Source organism: Colius striatus, chromosome 6 (genome assembly GCF_028858725.1).
Source record: "Colius striatus isolate bColStr4 chromosome 6, bColStr4.1.hap1, whole genome shotgun sequence".
NCBI lineage: Eukaryota > Metazoa > Chordata > Aves > Coliiformes > Coliidae > Colius > Colius striatus.
This window is the reverse complement of record NC_084764.1, coordinates 263,256-283,256: the sequence shown is the minus strand read 5'-3', so window position 1 is coordinate 283,256 and position 20,001 is coordinate 263,256. Positions and strand designations below refer to the sequence as shown.

General features: G+C 42.0%; 1 protein-coding gene across 1 annotated transcript in view; it reads left to right on the top strand.

Annotated features, from left to right (window-relative positions):
• Positions 1-20,001, top strand: part of PLEKHH1 (pleckstrin homology, MyTH4 and FERM domain containing H1) — a 40,156-nt gene that overhangs the window by 9,557 nt on the left and 10,598 nt on the right. The window contains exons 4-20 of the mRNA XM_061997904.1: positions 958-1,107; positions 3,510-3,593; positions 5,146-5,227; positions 7,889-8,901; positions 9,578-9,656; positions 10,254-10,342; positions 10,886-11,036; positions 11,457-11,596; positions 12,384-12,494; positions 13,961-14,047; positions 15,094-15,255; positions 15,593-15,673; positions 16,003-16,182; positions 16,296-16,404; positions 17,295-17,407; positions 18,072-18,248; positions 19,126-19,223. Coding sequence (XP_061853888.1) covers positions 958-1,107; positions 3,510-3,593; positions 5,146-5,227; positions 7,889-8,901; positions 9,578-9,656; positions 10,254-10,342; positions 10,886-11,036; positions 11,457-11,596; positions 12,384-12,494; positions 13,961-14,047; positions 15,094-15,255; positions 15,593-15,673; positions 16,003-16,182; positions 16,296-16,404; positions 17,295-17,407; positions 18,072-18,248; positions 19,126-19,223 — 2,906 coding nt within the window. The remainder of the gene's footprint in view (positions 1-957; positions 1,108-3,509; positions 3,594-5,145; positions 5,228-7,888; positions 8,902-9,577; positions 9,657-10,253; positions 10,343-10,885; positions 11,037-11,456; positions 11,597-12,383; positions 12,495-13,960; positions 14,048-15,093; positions 15,256-15,592; positions 15,674-16,002; positions 16,183-16,295; positions 16,405-17,294; positions 17,408-18,071; positions 18,249-19,125; positions 19,224-20,001) is intronic.

Here is a 20,001-nt window from a genome sequence, read left to right as displayed (position 1 = left end):
GCTGCCAGCCTCAATTAAGGAAATCACATGTATGCAGTCCCCTCTCTGAGCCTCTAGGAGAGAGTCAGCATTTGGGCATCAGACAGAAAGGAGAGGCCGTTTCTTTTTACTATAATCACCCTAAACTCTAATGAAAACACATCCGACTCAGCAGGCTTAGTTTCCGGGCTTGGATGTTGGGTGCCTACCTTTCTGAGAAAGAGGCAGTTTGCTTCTCTGCCTAATGCAGGCAGACAGGAGGACAAAACACAGTTTCTGCAAGAATGAAGTGTAGACTGCTCAACAGGGCATAAGTAACTCTCTTGCACAGACTCTGTGAAGTGCTCAGATCGTTGCCTGTGTGCTGCCTTCCTGGTTCTAAACTGATGCCAAATTAATGGTATCTGGAGTTGGTTTCTTTGCAGTTTAGTCTCTCTGGGATGTGTTGGAATCACATATTTTTCATCATCAAACGCTGCAGTTAGCAGGTTTGAGTTGACAGAATTGCATTCACCTTTAGAAATGAAGTCTTATAATTCATTACAACAGGGTGAGGTAATGGTGAAACAAATTAGCATATTGAGAAACATAGGTTTCAACTATGCATGTTTCCCTATAGGAAGGTAAAAAGCTGACCACAGTATTGCAAAAGAGGATAATGCGGTGCACCTTGCCCATATGTCTGTGTAGATTATGATACCTGTCTAGTCTTTTTAACTAAGTGTGCAAATATGTCACAATCCACAATGTGTTTATCTGTTTGTGGTTCAGTGTTACTACTTCAACATGACAAATGAACTGACAATATTCTTTTCACAGTTGTTGATGTAAAATTTGACCTGAAGGGGTTTTTTTTTCTTTCTGTACTTCAAAAATATGAAACCCACAAATGCTCTGTTAGGTTCTTACCACCAAACAAGAAGTTCCTTCACTTGCATTGTTTTGGAGTTTTTTATCTCTCTCTGATTGTCATTACAGGTCAGAGTTATGGAAGAGAAGATAAAACTTGCTAACATGAAGACTATTGAAGCAGACAGCACTCTGCACAGGAAATACCAGGAGCTGATGGGTACAGTCCAAGGAAAGGAAGATCTGATCAACAGACTGGAGACACAGCTAACAAAACAGGTAGCTGTATTCTACAGGGAGACCTGTAGCTTTCATGAATTTGAGGGACTCTGTAACACGTATTTTAAAGGATTATGTCTCCTTTGCTTATTAGACTCTCTTTTGCCTTCAGATGAGCTGTAAAATGATGTCTTGCTCACTGCAAGGTCTTTTCCTTCCTTCCTTCCTTCCTTCCTCTGTTCAGACAAAAATATCCATTCAGCCTCAGTAGCCCTTGTCCCTTTGTTATATGATATCTGTCAATGTCCATAAAAGACTTCCTTATGTTGGCATTGAGAGGTAAATTGTGATGCTAGAGTCTGGTCACTGTATTTCTCTGGCCAGGTTGTTCTGCAAAATCATCTCTGACTTGGCATATACTGCTTCTTGGGAAGGGACTTTTCCCCTTCCTCAGCAACCCTTTAGAACAGTTCATCCCTCATCAGACGTCTTCGTTATGAAAGAGCAGCTGTTTCACAGGATGGATAGTTACTAGTCTCTTCATTCTCAGTTGGTGGGAGGAAGCTACTACAGCTACAGCAGGGCTTGTATTTCAGCTCTGGTGAAGGCTTTGCCCTGCGGTCTTTATAACATGAGGAATGAGGCCTTCTTATGTTGCTAAGTGAATTGCTTTTAAAAGGAAATAGCTCATTAGAATTTTACACCAAAAAATACTTTGCCATTTGAGTTATATTTTACATTTAACTAATTGTCACATATTTCAAGGGCAAAATAGACTGGTAAGCTGCCTGAACTTACTCAGACCAAGTGTAGAATGGAGATGAGGCATAAGAGAACATTGAGGTCATGCCTAGACCACACAATAGCATCTGTAGCTGCTTCTGGGTCTTAAAGCACAATAACTCTATGTATGGGTGCAGTGCCTGAGTGAATTGGTTCTGCTTAAAGATAGGACTCACTAAGCTCTGTGACAATGCTGTAATTATGTTACTATTCTACTTTAGCACCCTAAACAAGACCTGGACACTGTACTTCACCATGTAGCATTGCAATATTGTGAATTTTTGCCTCATGTTCCCTGTTCTGAAACTAGTCCAGGTCATTAGGGATTCAAAGGTATTACCCATGTGATGGATATTCAAAAGACTAGAGTAGATGCACTGTTCATGTCAGATCTAATATTCTGACGCCAGCAAAGGCTGGTACTGGTTCCTGATGAACAAGAACATACATGGCTGTATTGAAGGAGAAAAACTAAATAAATCCTGTTGAAGCATCAGATTTGATTACTTTTTTTTTCATTATACCCAACTAAAGATGTTACTGCCACCCATAAAGTTGCCGAGATCTATTCTACAGCCAGCCAACATATTTGAGTGAGAGCTTTTAAATGTGTAGTTGTGGTTCATTAAGTGAACTTCCACTCTTCACTGTGGAAAAAAAAATGGTAGGCATGGAGGGAAGCACTGACATTTTTATTATTCTGATTACTGGTATTTGTTCACATCAGGAAAAAAATAATTTATAAGGGAAACCACAAACTGCTCCCACAAGGTGATACCTTTGGCATTTAGTTAGAGAAACCAGGGCTGAATGGGCCATAAAGAGTATGTTCTCCCCCCTCCCACCTTTGTGTCCCCTGGAACTGATTTTTCCTTGTAGTTGTTTAAATCACATTGCTTCTGATGAAGCCACCCAGGAGATAAACAGAAGGCTTCAGGTGATTGTAGTACCGAGCCAGCATCTTTCAAAGGAAATTCCCATAAAAGGAAAAAAGTGCAGCTGAGAAAACACAGCTGCAAAAGTGATGTTGTAGCAATATTGCCTATGCAGATACATAGGAGGGATTGTCGTGCAAATCAACAGCATCCCTATAACACTTTTCTGTGGCATAGAACCTGTTTTAATGGATATGTAAACAAACAATGACTTACATCATCTCCAAACCTCCTAACAGGTCTTAGTTTTTCTCTCAGTGAGACCATTATGTTGTGTTAAGTACATTGTTGGTATTCATTTCCTTCTCATGCACCTTTAAAGTCTGTACTCTACACCTGTGCTTGCAGCAGTTGAACTCCTTTTGCTTGGAATTATTATAGTGTTTTATAAATCCCTTACAAGCGCTGCTTAATGCTCAACAGCAATCAGCAACATTGCAAAACCATCTGAAACAGGAAAAGTTGCAGCCTGTGCTCAAAAGAAACTGTGGTAGGTGGACAATCATTACCTGAGGTGGATTTTGCAATCCACAACAGATGCTTGAAACAGCCCTTGGAATTGGACTCCAGGGACCATTTAAGACAACTTAGAAATTGAATATTTCAGAGTTCCAGCTAAATAATAATAGCAGTCTTAAATCTTACAGCTGGAATGCTTCATTGTTTAAGTTACTCCTGATGCAGTGACTTGCTGAGAAGAGTTAGTTGTACTCTCCTGATACATCTAATCTTTTTTTGGCACAGAAACAGTTGAGGACTGAGGAAGCCAAAATTGTTCAAGAGAAAGCTGCCAAGATCAAAGAGTGGGTAACATTTAAGCTGAGAGAGGTGAGTCTTCAACTCGCTGCCAGGTTTCAAGGCCCACGAATAGACACAGAGGCTGCACTGCCAGTGGGTTCCTATGCAGGACAGTAGCCTGAGGACCATCAGTCTTCAACAGAGGCTTTCTGCTTGTGTGGCTCTACACACACTCAGTTGCAGAGCTAGAGTTGTCTCTCTTACTGAGGGCTATTTACTGCTTTGGGCAAACTGTAGATGACTGTGAAGTCACTAATGCCTGAAAGCAGTCTCTGAAGAAGATTTACTAGTCACAAGTGGCTTTCACCTGGCCTTCCTCTGCCTCTCCCTCTTTTCTCTGGGTGCAATTTCTGTCTGTTTTTTGGACAAAGCAACTGTGACACAAACACATGTCCTTTGCTCTTCTTTCATTTGCTCTCAGACTAATGTTGTTTTCCTACTGCCCATCATTTTCTAATGTCTAACCTCTCCCTCCTATCCATCCTGTGGACTTATCTCTCTATCTGGGCCTAATTCAGTACTCTCTGGAATGGGTCAGCATATAGCTTTAAAGTAATATTTTAAAACTGGGAGTGGGGCTATCTGGTCTTTTTCTTTTATTCCAAGTTAAACCCATAGATTTCCCATTTTATGCCAGAAAGTCAATTTGTTGGAGTTGGAAGAAACAGTCTTTGTGGATATTAATTGTATTACAATGTAAATTTGCAATCTCATTAGATAGCCTGGATAATTCACTGGGCTGCTGTGCTTTTTCTCTTTCATTTTCCTGTATGAGATGACTTAAGGTGCATCTACCTTACTGCCTGGTGTAGCACAAAGGAGGAAGCACAGGGGTTGACTTGCTGTGACCTGCTGTGAAGCCAGGACCATGTGTTCGCATTGTATCTTTACTGGCAATGAAATTCATTCCAGCTGCTGATTGTAGGAGCATATCATGCACAAGTGGACCACTGCCAACTGAAGGACTTAGCACCTGTGTTGCAAATGGGTTTTCTAGATAGCACCACAGATGCAATTTCAAGTTGGATTCCATCAAGAGGGAAGCCTCTTTGCATGCAGCATTGGTGCCTTAAAGAATATATGCTGAGACACTTAAAGTAAAGATGTAAGGCGTATTTGCAAAGAATCACTGGTGTGTTAATTGCAAATATAAATTCACCCCTAATTTTTTTTTCCTTTGGTCCTCTGGATCCAGGAGATCTCATTTTACCACATGCAGGGTGAGAGGGAAAAACGCTTCTGCTGGGTAACAGGGTTTTTTTAATTGTATTTTTCATGGCAGTTATTTCTGGAACAAGAGTAAATAGTAAACAATAGCAGGGAATTGTATTAAAAGACTTATTTGAGAAGAGCAAATAGTAGATGGAGAGGCTGTTTGAGAAAGCATAACAAAGTGTTTAAGTGGGTTGTCTAGTGAAGCTGCTGAGTAAAAGATTTCAACGTGACTGGTAGACTCATCCTTTTTTTTTTTTTTGCTTTTTCCTTTTAAGACATTTGAATGTAATAGAGATGAAGACATGTTCTGTATAGTGGAACACATGCACACACAGCTTTTTCAGTTTCTATTGTTGTTGTTTCATAGCTTGAGCTAGAAAATTACCACCTGAAAAAGTGTAATGAGAGGCTGACGGAGCACATTGAAGCCCTTCAGGATACATTGCAAGGTAAATGTGTTCATCTGGCACTGCAGCCTAGAAACCACCACATGAGTGGAAGTCAGCTTTCGGGGGTTTTATTCTTAACTTTGTCAGAAATTAGCAATTGTGACTGTGAGCAAGAGGTAGAATTTCCCTCTTCCTCAGTGGGTCCATTTTTAAGACAGAAATACATTGCTTACCTGACTTAAAAACTCTTTTACTAGTTTCCCACCAGTGACTGAACACAGACCCTTTTTTCAGAGTCTGTTTTTGCCATTAAAATAAGCCACTGAGCTCCTGAATTGGAAGCACTCATTGAAATACACAGCAAAACCCCATTCACTTCAGTGCTGCAGGGTAGAAGTCCCTGAGGTATTTCGTTTTACCTCCACATGCGAATGATCCTCACCCCCACAGAGCCTCTGCTGGCATGTGAGCTGAGTGAAGACTGAATGAGCCAAGGCAGCAGCCGTCTGGTTTGCCTTTAGAAGCTGGACTCCTCTGTGCTATCAGATTCTGTTGGAGAAAGCTCCTGACAGTGTTTGTTCTTTTACAGTTTGTCCTTGGTGAATAGATGGAGAACTTTGTTCTCCAAGGCTTGAAATGAACAACTTTCATCACAGCACGTTTTGAAGAGGAAATTCTCTCTTAACCATTTTCTTCTTATTCGATTTTTTTTTTAGTGAGCTTGGTTTGGTCGTAGTCAGGTGAGCCAGAACCTCACTGAGCATGCAGGCAGGAAGGCATTTCTTTCCTGCAAAAGTCTTCCTGGCATTCCTGTCACTCTACAGCAAGGGAATAGGGCTACATTCCTTCTAAATCCCACAGTGTTTCTAGATAACTGCTTTATGACTGGGTTTTTCTCATCCCCTCTGGCTCTGGCTGTTTACAAAAAGAGAATGCCTGGTAAGCTGCGTTAATAATCTGGTATTAAGTGTTCCCTAAATCCCAACTCTGGGCAGTAAACAGGCCTGCCCCCTCCTCTTATTCCCCACTAGCCTCACTGTGCCAGACTGAATTCAGAGACCTCTGCAGAGAGACAAATCTCTTCTTGCTTACCATGCTAGTAACAACAGCTTACTCTGCTTCATCTTGTGTCACATCTGGGAAGCTGCAAAACCAGCAATAATATTTAATATGAATGGCCTCTTTTCAGTTCTACACTAATGATTTACCTCAAGGGCAGGGAAAACGTGTGCCAGGATTTGTGTCTGTCAGCATTATATGTTAGGAATAGTTTTGTTAGCATTCAGTTCCTTGTGACTTGAGTGCCAAGGTCAGGCTCTCATGATTGTCGCTTTCATAGCTGTGTTTCCAACAGCAGGTTTCAGCCTCTCCACAATAACCAGCGATTTATTCTGATGTTTGCCCTTCCCTCTGTTACTTTGTGTCTTTAGTTTGTTTCTACTTCCCTGTAAATTCCTTTAGTGGTTAAGCAACACCTGTAGTTTGATCTTCTGGCAGCATTTTCAGCTATGGCTGTGCAGAGTCACGCTCACCCATGTTTATGCAATTTCCAAAGCATCTTATGACTTGGTTCGTTGCAGTCAGGCAATATATAAATGCCAAGGTCAGTCACAATTATAAAGTGAAGTAACATCCTCTGCCACTTCAAGTTTTATCCACGCTTTCTCACACCCTAAAGCTGCTATTCAGCAGAACCTGTAGAACTTGGATAGTCTTTAAATCTAGTAATTATGGAAAGGAAGAAAGTAAAAGAATTGGAAAGTATAGGTACTAAATAGACAACGAACAGCGGAGGCAATCTAAGATCTGTCTTTGATGTCATCTAATGTAGCAACTGAAAGGACAGAGGAAAAAATGAAGTTTTCACAGCAAAAACATGTAACTTATAAAACTTGTTGACAAAAAGGACTGCTTGTGTCATGTAGCACAAAAGGATTGCAATAAGCTATGGGAAAATTCTTGCAGAGAGAGTAACCTCACTGACTGATGTGATAGTTGAGAAGCCTCATCTAGTCCCAGGGAATGCAAGGAACCATACTGGCTTATTTGATGTCTTAAACCACTGTAGGGCCATTGGAGTCCAAAGCCAAGCTAGGCAGTGTTCTGACCACTTAGGTTTTGACAAAGTATTGTGTGGATAAGTGCACTTCCCTCTGATGACTGTTTTAAGGGAAGAGACGTAATTGTGGATAAGTAAGAGTAAAAACTGCTATACTGAGTTAGACTGAAAGCTTGCCTAGGCCAGTATCCTGTCTGCTGGGTCACTCTGGATGTTTCAGGAACGACAGTAGACAGTATTGCAAATGGAGGTGTCCTTCTCTCCATGTACCCTTCCAACATTTGTTGTCAGTGTTTTAGGAAGCTCCCAGGCCAGAACTTCTGTCCAAACTGTTATTGGTACCACTGATAAATTACTTTTTCCGTGCTATCTTTTGGCCACTGCAGCATTCTATTTCCTTTCATATCTGAAAAAAACAACAACTCATCAAACACAAAGCCTGATAATTTAGACACCCCTTAATCCCACTTTTGTAAGAAACAGGGATTAATAATTTCCCGATTTCCGTATTATTCCCATTTATAAATATGTAGCACTTCTGTATCCGAACCAGGCCAGGGTGCTTTTGAGCTACAGCTGACATGACCAACTTACACTAGCAAGTAACATTGTAGACAGCAAAGCATTTCAATGCCCTAACCATTCCTTCTCCTCCATCATAGATATGACCAGCGTTCCTCCCTTTGAATCAATTTGGAGCTGTAATTCTCTGAAGCCCAGAGCATCACGGGCCTCTTTTGCCAAGAAGATAGACCAGAGATCTGTGCTCCTTGCACCTGGTTTCAGACACACGCGTCAGATGGGACCTGCCAAATGTGTCCTCTCTACAGCAAATATAGTCCTTGCCAATGACACCCTTACTGAGGATGGAGAGGACAAATCTCTGCTTTCCCCGAGCACGCTGAAGCTCGTGTCTGACCCAACAAGCTGGAATCTCTCCACAGAGAAAGATATATTCCCAGCCGTAAGTTCTGAGCACAGGTTAGAGTGCTCTGACCCCACATCACTGGGCTCTCCAGCTGACGCTACAAGAATCCTTGAGGCTTTGACTTTCCAGCCACCTTTGGAAGGAAACTGTAGTGCTGTGACCACTTTGCAACAAGTGGCTTTGCACAGCACCCGCTTCTCGGATGATCTGAGTGCCAGGTTCCGTTCCCACCAGCTGGGCTCTTCTTCCTCTGGAGAAATACTGAGCATGCTTAAGGGCCAGCTCCAAACTGGTGAGCCACCCCTGGTTGTGTCAACAGCAACTGTTACAGCACATCCGTTCGGTGCAGGCAGGGAATGTGGCCTTGGCAGTAATATGACCTTTCCAAAAATACGAACTCCCAATACACCAAGAGACAGTATCCAGCTAGCCAAGAGACATTACAGCCAACCACAGCCAGGGGCTAATTCTTTCCATCGTGTAATGAGCTTAGAGGCTAGCACCTTCCAGCCCATAACAGACTCTTCAGTCTGCCATGGGCAGGTGAAGGAGACAGACATTGATGATGATGATGAGGTACTGGAGAAGATGGAGACGGAACGTGGCCCAGTGAGGGAAGAAGCTGGAGTGTATGAAGAACCCGGTGGCTTCTCTGCAGGGCAAAGAGAAGGTGTGAGTTCTGAGGCTGGTGTACCTGACCCAGGAGGTAAACCTCCCACACCACCACTGCACAGATTCCCATCATGGGTAAGAAATAAAACAGTCTCAGAAGTGCTGCTTATCTTTGAGTAGCCCCAGATCATTAGGCTACAACAGCTCTTGGTCTCAAACAATTTTTTCCTGATTTTTATCCTTTTTCGACTTTTTGATATCTCAGTCATAACATTGCATTTAGTTACAGATTTGGATTCCTCCCTTGGAGTTTTTATCAGTTTGCTTAGATATCCTTTGAAGTAAAAGCTCTGTGTTGTTACAACTGAGGCTTATTGAGATCATTCCAGGCATTTCTTTCGTTCTCTTATCAGAGAATGGGAATCCTTTGCAGGTGATGACTCTATAAATAGTCCTGTTTTCAGGCTGTTCTTGATTAATTTTAATGCATTGTTCATAAAGTGGAAAAAATAGCTTTTCATAAGCTGTGATGTAGTAATTTTGCATTAGTAATTGCATGTAGGTGTTCCAGTCTGTGGAGGTCATCTCTGCAGCATTTATAACTCTCTTATTATTCAGAGAATTGCACACAGATGCACATTTCCATCCATGGTCATTCACACAACATCTGGTGGAACAGAGCAGTCTTTTAGAGGGCCCCTTCTTGCTGCCCAAAGGTGTGATTGTGGTGTGATTCTGTGACATGAGCATTTCATTTTACAGGAATCATGTTTTTGTCTGACGATTGCTGTTCGTGGTATTCTTGTTCCAGGAGAGTCGAATCTATGCTGTGGCCAAGTCCGGCATGAGGTTGTCTGAAGTGGCCATGGTGAATGATACTTCTAGCTGCTGTAAGTTCTGGACAAGATCCATCATTAGAGTTTACAGTGACTATATGGGACCTGAGGTTCTGGCTGTTCACATTTCTTCATTGCCTTGCCTGTTTTCAAAGTAAATTTGATTTAATGGATAGCCACAATAAAGAAAGGAAAGGATTGGGATATATCTGATCTTGGAGATGGTTGGTGCTGGGATGTTTGAACCCTACATTCAGTGACATCATCAGACACTGCAGTATCTCCTTCTTCACTTTTGCTGCTGCTGTTCTGCCTCAGCATGTCTGTGGCCTGCTTTTAATCTTGTGATTCACCATCTCCTTCCCTTGTTATGGCTTTGTCTGTTTGGTGCACTAGATTGCCATTGTACTGTGGGGAGCACAGGGTGGGTAAGATGTCCTACAGGCTAAATGGAGGGAGCTTTGCAGCTTTCTCTGGGAGTTGTATGAAATTAATCACAAATCCCATGGCCTTGCTTAGGCCAAACTGTGCAGGATGGCAGTCCTCCATCATAAGTTCTTAGATGCATACATGTACCTCCCCTTCAGAACCTCCTCCTTTTCACCACTTTGTATTATTTTACTGTCTTGTTCTCTCTCTGAATTTTCCCAGTTTCCAATTTCTCGTGCTCAACATCAGGGCCATTTACACGTCTCATCTACAGAAATGTCACAGTGCCAGTCTACACTACGCTGAAGGGGGTAAGGAGCTACCTCACTTTTCCTACTACAAAAAGCATAATCCAGGGCTCCTGGTCATTTGAGAAGGAACAGGATGAAGCTGTGCAGTGAAGGAAAGAAAGTTAGAGAATGCCAGGAAGTACTGGACACCAAGAGAATGGAGAAGGAGTAGCAGATGATAAATACATTTAGGAAAATGGAACATTGTGGCAAGTTTTGATCCAGGAAGCTTCAATGTGCACTATGAGGTTGTAGAAACCCCAGGGTGATAGCACGTGTGATGTCGAGAATGCAATGGAAGAGAGCTCTTGAGAGCTTATGGGGAAGCCCAGGGCCTGTGGAATAGTAGGAGGATGTAACCAGAGGAGAGACAGCAGATCAGACTAGAGAGGCCAGCTTGAAGTTGGCAGAGTAGAAAGAAAGGAAATGGGGAGCCCTAGGACAGTAGCAGGCAAGGCAGTGTGAAAATGAAGGGCCTGCACTGATTGTTCCATCTCCTTATTGAGCAGAGATTGTTCAGGGGAAACTTTGCTCACATGCTGACGATACAGGTCTGTTTTCCAGAGAGCCACCCAGATCAGCAACGTGCCTTTCTTGGATGAGTCTTCAGGCTCTGATGATGACTGTGGCTCCCATGCCAGCTTCAGGACTTCTACAGCTGGATCCGAGCACAGGAAAGCGAGCGTGCCAGGCAGTCCTCGTGCAGTGAAGAGAGGTAAAATGGGAGTACTGCTGCTGAGCAGCAGGAACTCTGTCCTCACAGGTGAGGCAAGATGTCCTGAGCAGCATCATCTGTAACAGACACATGCACAGCCTTGGTGATGCTAATAAGGACTTCTCCCAGAATGCATGCAGACGTAACAGCTACTCAGCTGAAACCTGTCCTCTTGGATCGGTTTTTGCCACTGGTATTTTTTCCATCCAGGCAATTACTAAGCTCAGATTGTGGGAAGGATTGATCTCTCAAATTCATCACATATCCAGGGAAGCCACCCATACCTTTTCTATGACCTCTCCTCATAAGCAAGCTGGTACTGACAGATCAACAACTGTCTTTTATCTCTGCCACTGACTGGTAATTCAGTGCTTGCTTCTGTCTAGTCATAATTCTTATTGTTGTCTTTATTTTGAACAGGTGTATCTATGTCCTCACTGAGCTCTGAGAGTGATTATGCCATCCCTCCTGATGCCTACTCCTTGGATGGTGACTCTTCAGAGCCAGAACATAAGCTACAGCGAACATCTTCCTATTCCACTGATGGTGGCATCTGCACTGTAAGTCTTGCTGCCTCACAGTGGTGAAGGGATGCAAACAGAGCCTTGGCCTTGAAAGAAGAAAAGCATAACTACAATATATTGAGTTAGCCCCTGCTCTGACAGACTGGGGCTAACTCGATAGGTCCAGCCAACTTGTATCAAAAGACATTATCTGATGCTTCAGAAGAAGATGCAATTTCTGTTACATGGTTAGATAAAAGTATAAGCATCAAGGGCTGGATTTTTTCTTGATGACTTATACTCGTTTCCTGTAGTCATATTCTACAGTTACAGTTTTCTGACAAAACAAGTTTGGAAATTCAGAGGAAGGAAAGAGAAATGATAGAGTTAGAGAAAGTTAGAGAAAGTTAGAGTATTTTGGCCTAGGAAAAAACTCTCAAACATGGACAGCATTTGATTCTGTACTCTTGAATGTAACAGAGCAAGCAGAGAAGCAGCAGCACTTATCATGGCTTGGATCCAGCCTTCACTTTTATTTGGAAAATCACTACTATGGCAGAAAGACAAATAAGTTTTCAGTGCATCAAACAGTCTGTGAAATGATCTTCAAATGCTTCCTTCACTAAAACAACACAATGGAGTATTTGCAGCTGCACAGATAGTCTAGGACTCTCCAAGTTGAGCAGAGAGCACTGACCTTGGATGGCTGCTACTATCATCAGGCAGAGTAAAACAGAAAATGATGGTCATGTAGCAAATGTCTGAGCTTGATTTCAGCACTTTTTCATTTGTATTTTGCGAGGTACAAGGTAACCTCCTCTCCCCTTTGCTTTTTGCCCTCCAGGAACCTATGGAGAAATCGGGTTACTTGCTGAAAATGAGCAGCCAGGTGAAGATGTGGAAGAGACGATGGTTTGTTCTAAGAAACAGACAAATCATGTACTACAAGTCTCCGGTGAGTCACTGGGATACATTTACTCCTGTATGGAGGCACAGGGAAACACTGTCTGCAGAACCAGTTCCAGGCTGATACCAGCAGCAGGGAGAGTAGCCATAAGTGAGCTTCCCTCAGAATGTCCTGCTAAAGAGCTTTATGTCTTCCCCAGTGGTTCCACCACGGGTCTCTTTAGTGAGAGAAGCTTGCAGTGGTAGTTTCCAGGAGATGAAAGGATTTTCACAAGGACAGAAGCTTAACACATACTGGTTAACTTGGTACACATGACGAAAAGCAGACAGCACACCATGTCCCAGCTTTGGTCATGTTTAAGATGAAAATAAAGGAAAAAATAAATTACAGTAACAGGAGGGTACAAATACCCATCAGTTAGTATACAGGGCTCTGAGGAAAGCTACAACTTTGAGAGGGAAGAAAGTCATATTCTTTCATTTTTTACCCTCCTATATGACCATGGAAGTATTAGAAAACTAAGGTGAAATTGAAAATGCGCTTTCATACAAAATGCCGTCTTACAGTGATCAGTGAAACAATATGGAGAGAGCATGTCTGTGCATCCAGACCTTTCCAGATATTTTTTGTAACTCACAAGTTTTTCAAACAAAGTTACTTTATTTCAAAAATACTAGCAGTGCTGTTTGCCTTAATTATTGTGCTGTACTTGTCTACATTACAGAGAATTGCATTTAGGGATAGTCACCCCCCATACTCTTTTCTTCTGGACATAGCAATTTCCTCCACACCTGCGTAACCACACAGTATTTCTGTGTGTATACGTATCCTTGCTTAAAAGTCAGGCATATTGAGAAGATTTCTTTTCAACTGTTTTGTTTTTTCAGTTGTCTTATTGTCACAAGACAAAAGTATACCTTAGGACACAGTGCATCTTATTGCTGATACTAGCTTTATCCATCAGAATTCACAAATTATACTTTAATATTATATACATGCATCTATAAATATAAAATAATATCATAAATATGCAGAATTTAGACTATTGGTCGGAAGGGACTTCTGGAATACCTTTGTCCAGCTGACACATTGAAGAGGGATTGTGACTAGCTGTAGATCAAACCACCCATGATTTTGTCTAGCTGAAAACTTCCTGAGGTGGAAATTGAGCCACTATCTGGGTAGCTTTTTGCTGTTGTACTGCCTTCCCAATGAGAAAGGGTTTGTGTTTTGCTTTTTTTTTCCCTCCCCTCATGTCCAATCTGAACTTTGTAAGACAGTACTTGTCACCATTATCCTTGCTATATTGTCTGCCACTGCTGAGGGTACTTTTGCTTCATCATTGCAATGGGATCACGCTGTCTCATATTTATCGTGGCAACCTTCAGCTGTCCTTTCCAGCATATGAATGCAGCTTCCAATCTGCACGTGCATATCGTGTGCACAGAGAGTACTTAAGAACCGTCTGAGGGGTTTGTTCTTACTGAAAAAGTTGCTTGCTCTTCTTTCCTCAGAGTGACGTTATCCGCAAACCACAAGGGCAGATGGAGCTGAATTCCTCGTGCCAAATTGTCAGAGGTGAAGGGTCTCAAACATTCCAGGTGGGCGTTGCTTCTTCATCCTACAGATAACCACACACTCAGTGGTTGGATGGCTGGGTGAGAGAGCACTTATTTCAGGCTGAATGGTACCCTGTGTTTCAATTGATATGAGCTAACTTTATCTGGCCTCTGTGTTTCCTGGTGGTTAGTTTAATAAATAATGGGGAAAGAGCTAAATTGTAACCCAAATGCAGCTTTTCAAACCTGAAGTTACACTGTAGCACTTTCCTTTTTGCACTTGGGACTGAGAGCTTGAAATCTGTGAGGAAAAATTATTCTTGGAACTATTAAAACCAGGTCATACTTAGGATCTCCTCTTTTTGAAAGACTCTTCTCACAAGATCTCTAACCTGACTTTATGTGTCTGGGGGATCTGAAGAAATACCTGAAGTGTTGGATTCCTATTAGAATTCAGCTTCCAAAGTATTAGGAATTAGCCCATCACTGGTTTCAGTTTTAAGTCATTACTGTTAGAGGTCTTCATGATAAAGGCAGCATTAAAGTTTCTCATACACTGACTGAAAGGCACATGGCCCAACCTGTGAGCTACCTTCTACCTGCTTGAATTGAATCTGCCAAGGCTTAATACTATTAAATCCATAGCATCTTTCTTCTCAGAGTCACAAGGTATTGAAGGCAGAATGCAATACAAAATGAAGGTGGCAAAAAACCCTAATTATGTAGTCAACTTTAATGTGAAACATTAGCAGCAGCACAGAGAGACAAGAGAGTATGAGAGAGGAGGCAGACAATGTTGAACAGAAACAGCAAGAGAGCTCTTGACAATTTGATTCGCATTTCAGTTCTTTCACTTGGACTTTGAGGATTAGCACCTTTTTCCTTGCCCCCCAAAAAAACCCTCCTGAACTACCAAATAAGATCTGTATGGGATAATCATAGAATCATAGAATAGTAGTGGTTGGAAGGGACCTTTAGAGATGACCCCCCAGAAACAGGTCAACCTAGATCAGATAATGAAACTCGGCAGCCAAAGAAAAGATTTGTAGGTATGCAGATCCATACTTCCTCATTCCTTTTCCTTGCAGCTCATGACAGAAAAGAGAACCTACTTCCTGACAGCAGACTCTCCCAGCATTCTGGAGGAATGGATTCATGTCCTGCAAAGCATTCTGAGAGTGCAAGTGACCGGTCCTGTTGGTGTTCCTCATAATGATGCTAAACCTACTGTGAAAGGTTGGCTCACCAAGGTAAGATACTATTTCTTACTTTATTTAGTTATTCAGTATTGACAGTGTACCAGCTTCTTCTACAAAAATCATAGATTGCTATGAATGAGACAAATACTTAACAAAATGTTAGACCCACTTCTGTAAGCACCTATGTCCCATTCACTTAGGTAGGATGTTCTCACCTCTTTTTGGAAATGGTGCCTTATATGTTTTGAGAGGAGCTCATATTAGCATAGAATAAGTAATATATGCAGGGTTTTAAGGGAGAGTTGAATTGAAAGTCAAAATCCTAGAAAAAAATGTTACAGCAACACTGCTAATGTTAAAAACATGTATTTCTTTGTCCTCCTTACAGGTCAAGCATGGTCACTCTAAGCTGGTATGGTGTACTCTGATTGGAAAAACTTTCTACTACTATCGAAATCACGAAGATAAGGTAATTCCTTTTCCCCTTTTGTTCCTGAACCCTTCTTTCCCATTTCTCATGAAGCTTTCTTTCCTTTTCCTCTCTCTGTGTCTCATGCTTCAAGGTCTGCCTTGCTTGTACTTCTAACAGCATCTGTTCCACAAAGAAAAATCAGTATTTTCTCTGTTTGGGTTTTTTTTTAGAGCTAAAACACTTGAAAGTACTGATGAAAGAGATTTCATAGCAATACAAAATTACATAGAACTGCTAACATTTTGACCTGGGTTTTCTCTTTCCCAGTGTTCCCTGTCTGTAGTGGAAGATAAGCTACACTTACCTGACTTGCTTCCCCTCCTTAGTGTCCCCTGGGGCATCTGCCCATGCGAGAGTCCAAAGTGGAAGAAGTAGACCGTTCCTGTGACTCTGATGAAGATTATGAAGCCACTGGTGGGGGACTTCTCTCATCCCATTGTACGTTGGTGATTCACCCACAGGACCAGAGTCCCACATACTTACTCATTCGCACCAAACAGGAAAAGGTATAAAAGGCAGTCTTTTTGTCATCAGCAAACAAGTGGGGCATACAGACTGAAGCTGTTTGTAGAAAACGAGGTCTGAATTGACCCCCTACTGTTCTCACCCCTATACCTAGAACACCTGGCTGTACCACCTGACTGTAGCAGCTGGGAGCAGCAGTGCCATAGTGGGCACATCATATGAACAGCTCATTGGGAAACTACTGGATGCAGAGGGAGACCCTGGTAAGTAGAAACCACCAACTTTTTTTTCCCATGGCAGCAAAGCATAAGGAGGGGCAATTTAAGTTCCCAGTTTCAATCTAGCCAAAGGTGAGGGAAGGGGATTCTCAGTACAACAACATGTGATACAGTGTTGTTCTCCCGTAGTTCCACAGTAATATCTCCAGAGAGGATACAGTCATTGTAGTGAAACTGGACAAGTCCATCACATTGTTGTGTTGCTTATCAAAGTGTCTGAAATGTGTGTAACCATAATTCAAATTAAAGCAATGAACTGGAATGTTAATTTTTCCTGTTACTCTTGGCCATGATTTTCCTTTCCTGGGAATGTTGCCCATATAGATGCATGCTCTCGGCTCTAAACACTCACACACGCTTGCCTTCATATCTGTTCCTCTGTCTGCCTCACACAGACATCCATGCTCTTCTGTTCCTGCTCATCTGTGATACTTGCTCATTCATGTATATTTATACACCAGGTTCCCAAATGTGTATTAGCATATACATTCGTATTTAATGCACATCTTCTGCACACTCACATGTTCCTAAACCTGTATGAGAACCTTGCTTGCACTACTGAAGACCCTACCAGAGTTTGTTTGAACACACAGATGATCAGTTTCTCACTAGAATCCAGCAGATGAGAAGCTCTGACCTAGCAGGACTGAAGACAGCAATAACTTCTTTCTGCTGATGGCTAATGCTGCTGGTGATTCCTTGTTCATGGCAGGCTTTGTTGAAATCAGTGCTGTGGCACCAAAGATAAATGTGGCCTAGTGTAGTGCTGCTTCCTTGGGTGCTCTGCCATTGCAGCAAGGTTCCTTTTTAACATGCATGCTGTTACCTGTCATCTGTTTCTGACACTGCATGTTTTTGTCCCTCTGCTACCTCAGATTCTCCTCTGTGGAAACATCCCATGTTGTGCTACAGTAAGGATGGGTTGCACACGTCCCTCACCACTCTGCCATCTGAGGCTCTACAGACTGAAGCTCTGAAACTGTTTAAGGTATTTAAAGAGACTTTGCATGGTTTTCAGTTGTTGTGCTCTGTTGTTGGGGCAACAACATCACTCAGTCATGTTGTTTGTCACACATACTGTCACCTTTCATTGCTTTAGGCCTGCCGGGCCATTTATTACTGGAGGACACTCAGATGATAGGTGTCATTCCTTCTCTGGAAGTTTACATTTTCCTTGTAGGGAATCTGGGTTCAGGAGCAACGTCCTCCACACTCTTCAAAGTTAGCCTTGTCTTCCTATTTCCTCTCCAACAGTTGGATTGAAAGAAACAGGATCAGTTTATTGGCAAACTCAGTCATGTCTGTAAGACCAGTAGTGAAGCCATTGGAGATTTGATTCTTGTGCTTTACAAGTGTAAGATCAGCAGTTAGACAGGACAGTCTTAGCAAGGTAAAGCGCTGGCATGGAAGGCAGGAAGCATGTTTTCCCATCAATTCTCTTGCTGACTTGTGAGCTCCTCAGGCTGGGAGGCATTGAGTGAATTTTCTAGTTGCCACAACTCTAGAGGGAGGTGATAGGAGTTACGTATTTATTCTCCTCCCTCCTCTCAAGGTTATTTAAAAGAATTAACACATGTGGAGAACCTGGCCTGGAAGGTACCAAAGACAAGTCACAGTGTTCATGGCATTAACTAACTTCCACCCTTTTGCAGTCCTGTCAGCTGTTCATCAATGTCCCTGTGGAGGCCCCTTCTATTGACTACCACGTGTCACTTGCTCAGACAGCGCTGCAGGTCTGCTTGACACATACAGAGCTGCAGAATGAGATTTACTGTCAGCTTGTTAAACAAACCAGTTGCCGACAACCCCAGAACCACTCAGTCATTCAGGTCAGTTCCTCTCTTGTCCTTTCCACTCTGACAATACTTTCTGTTTAACTACATGTTTTTAATACTTGCCAGTGGGACTGGTTCTCATAAAATTGTGACAATGCTAAAGGTGTGCTGGAGGAAAGAGAATCTCAGCACTGATGTGCAAAAAAACCCCATTGGGAAAGTAACTGCTTGCAAAAGCAAGTTTGTATTCAAATATTTACTATTTGCAGATGGTCTGTTCAGACCATATTCTGAGTCAAAATTCCTAGCTCATGTTGGCTGGCTATAATCACAGAATCTTAAGGGTTGGAAAGGACCTTGAAAGATTATCTAGTCCAACCCACTTGCCAGAGCAGGACCACCTAGAGTAGGTCACACAGGAACTTCTCACATGGTATTAATTTTATTTTCCATTTTAGTTAATCAACAGCAAGCAAATCATGAATATTGCTATTAAGCTTGAAATCTGATTTTTGCACCATAACTGTTGGGCAAATCAAATGACTAAGTTACAGCAGGAATGTACATACTTGATTATAATACGCTCAGCTCAAATGAGAAAAGAAAATCTGTTTGAAGAATAACAGCTCTGATTTGAAACAAAATTCCCCAGTATATTCCTTGTTGTAATTTGCCATTAAAAATAAGTAGAAAGTATTAATTTTAAGTCTTAATTGTTCACTCACCTCTGATTACACATCTCTTCTTGGAGTCCAGGTTGAGATATTGAAGAGCAGTCTCTATCCATCACTTCTCTTTGAAGTGTCTTGAACTACATGTTTAAACATGGGCTCTCCCAAAAGCACTAGTCACCAACATTTTGGTTGCAGTATTCTCTGAAAGCAGGCAAGAGGTACCGAACAAGAATGATGTCTGGTTTCTGTGTTGACAGTGCTGGCAACTCATGGCTTTGTGTGCTCCTCTATTCCTGCCTCAACATCACTTCCTCTGGTACATCAAACAGCATTTGCAGCGACATGCAGACCCCAGGTAAAGATTGCAACAGCATTTTCTGCTGCTCAGTTGGTTGCCTTCTGCACCAACTACAGATAGAAGCAATTTTGTAGCTCACACCTGAAAAGAATAAGTTAAGGGAGAAGATAGAAGGTTCTTAATGGTACCAAGCTGTCCCCCTTCAGTCATTCATGTTGTCACATTAAGCTAGTTCACAAAACTGAGTGACCTATACTAGCAAAAGAACTTTTTGCAGATGTAACTGCAGCTACATAGAGAGGTTTTTGGCTGATGCAGCTACTTTTTGTTATTAATAGGAAGACAGACCACAGTAATTATTTAGAATGAATTACCAGAATTTGAGGTGATTACATTAGGTGATTCTATGGTCAGGTTAGCAGGTGTACTGACAAAACAAAAGTGAGGCAGAGAATGTCTCAGGGAACCAGAAAAAGTCTGGAAAAGCTAACAAACCTGAAATATATGCTGGCACTGTTTTTTGTTACCTTTTTGGTGTATAACACATTCCCCTATAAGAAAACAGTGCAAGATCCACTGTAACAGCACTAAGTTGTTCTCTGGTGTTCACGCTGTGCTCTTTGTTTCCGTGGTGATCTGGCCTTCGGCATATCTCACCGTGTCCTTGGGGAGAGGCCACAGCTAAAGATGTCTAACTGTTGCAACAATATAATGTTCCTAAGACACAGGTAAAAGAGTAGTTTCATTTAAAACAAGTATTCATATTTAAATACCGAGCTGAAGTCTGCCTTGGAACTGAAGCTAAAAGGGTTCTGGTGTGACAAAAGAAATCTGT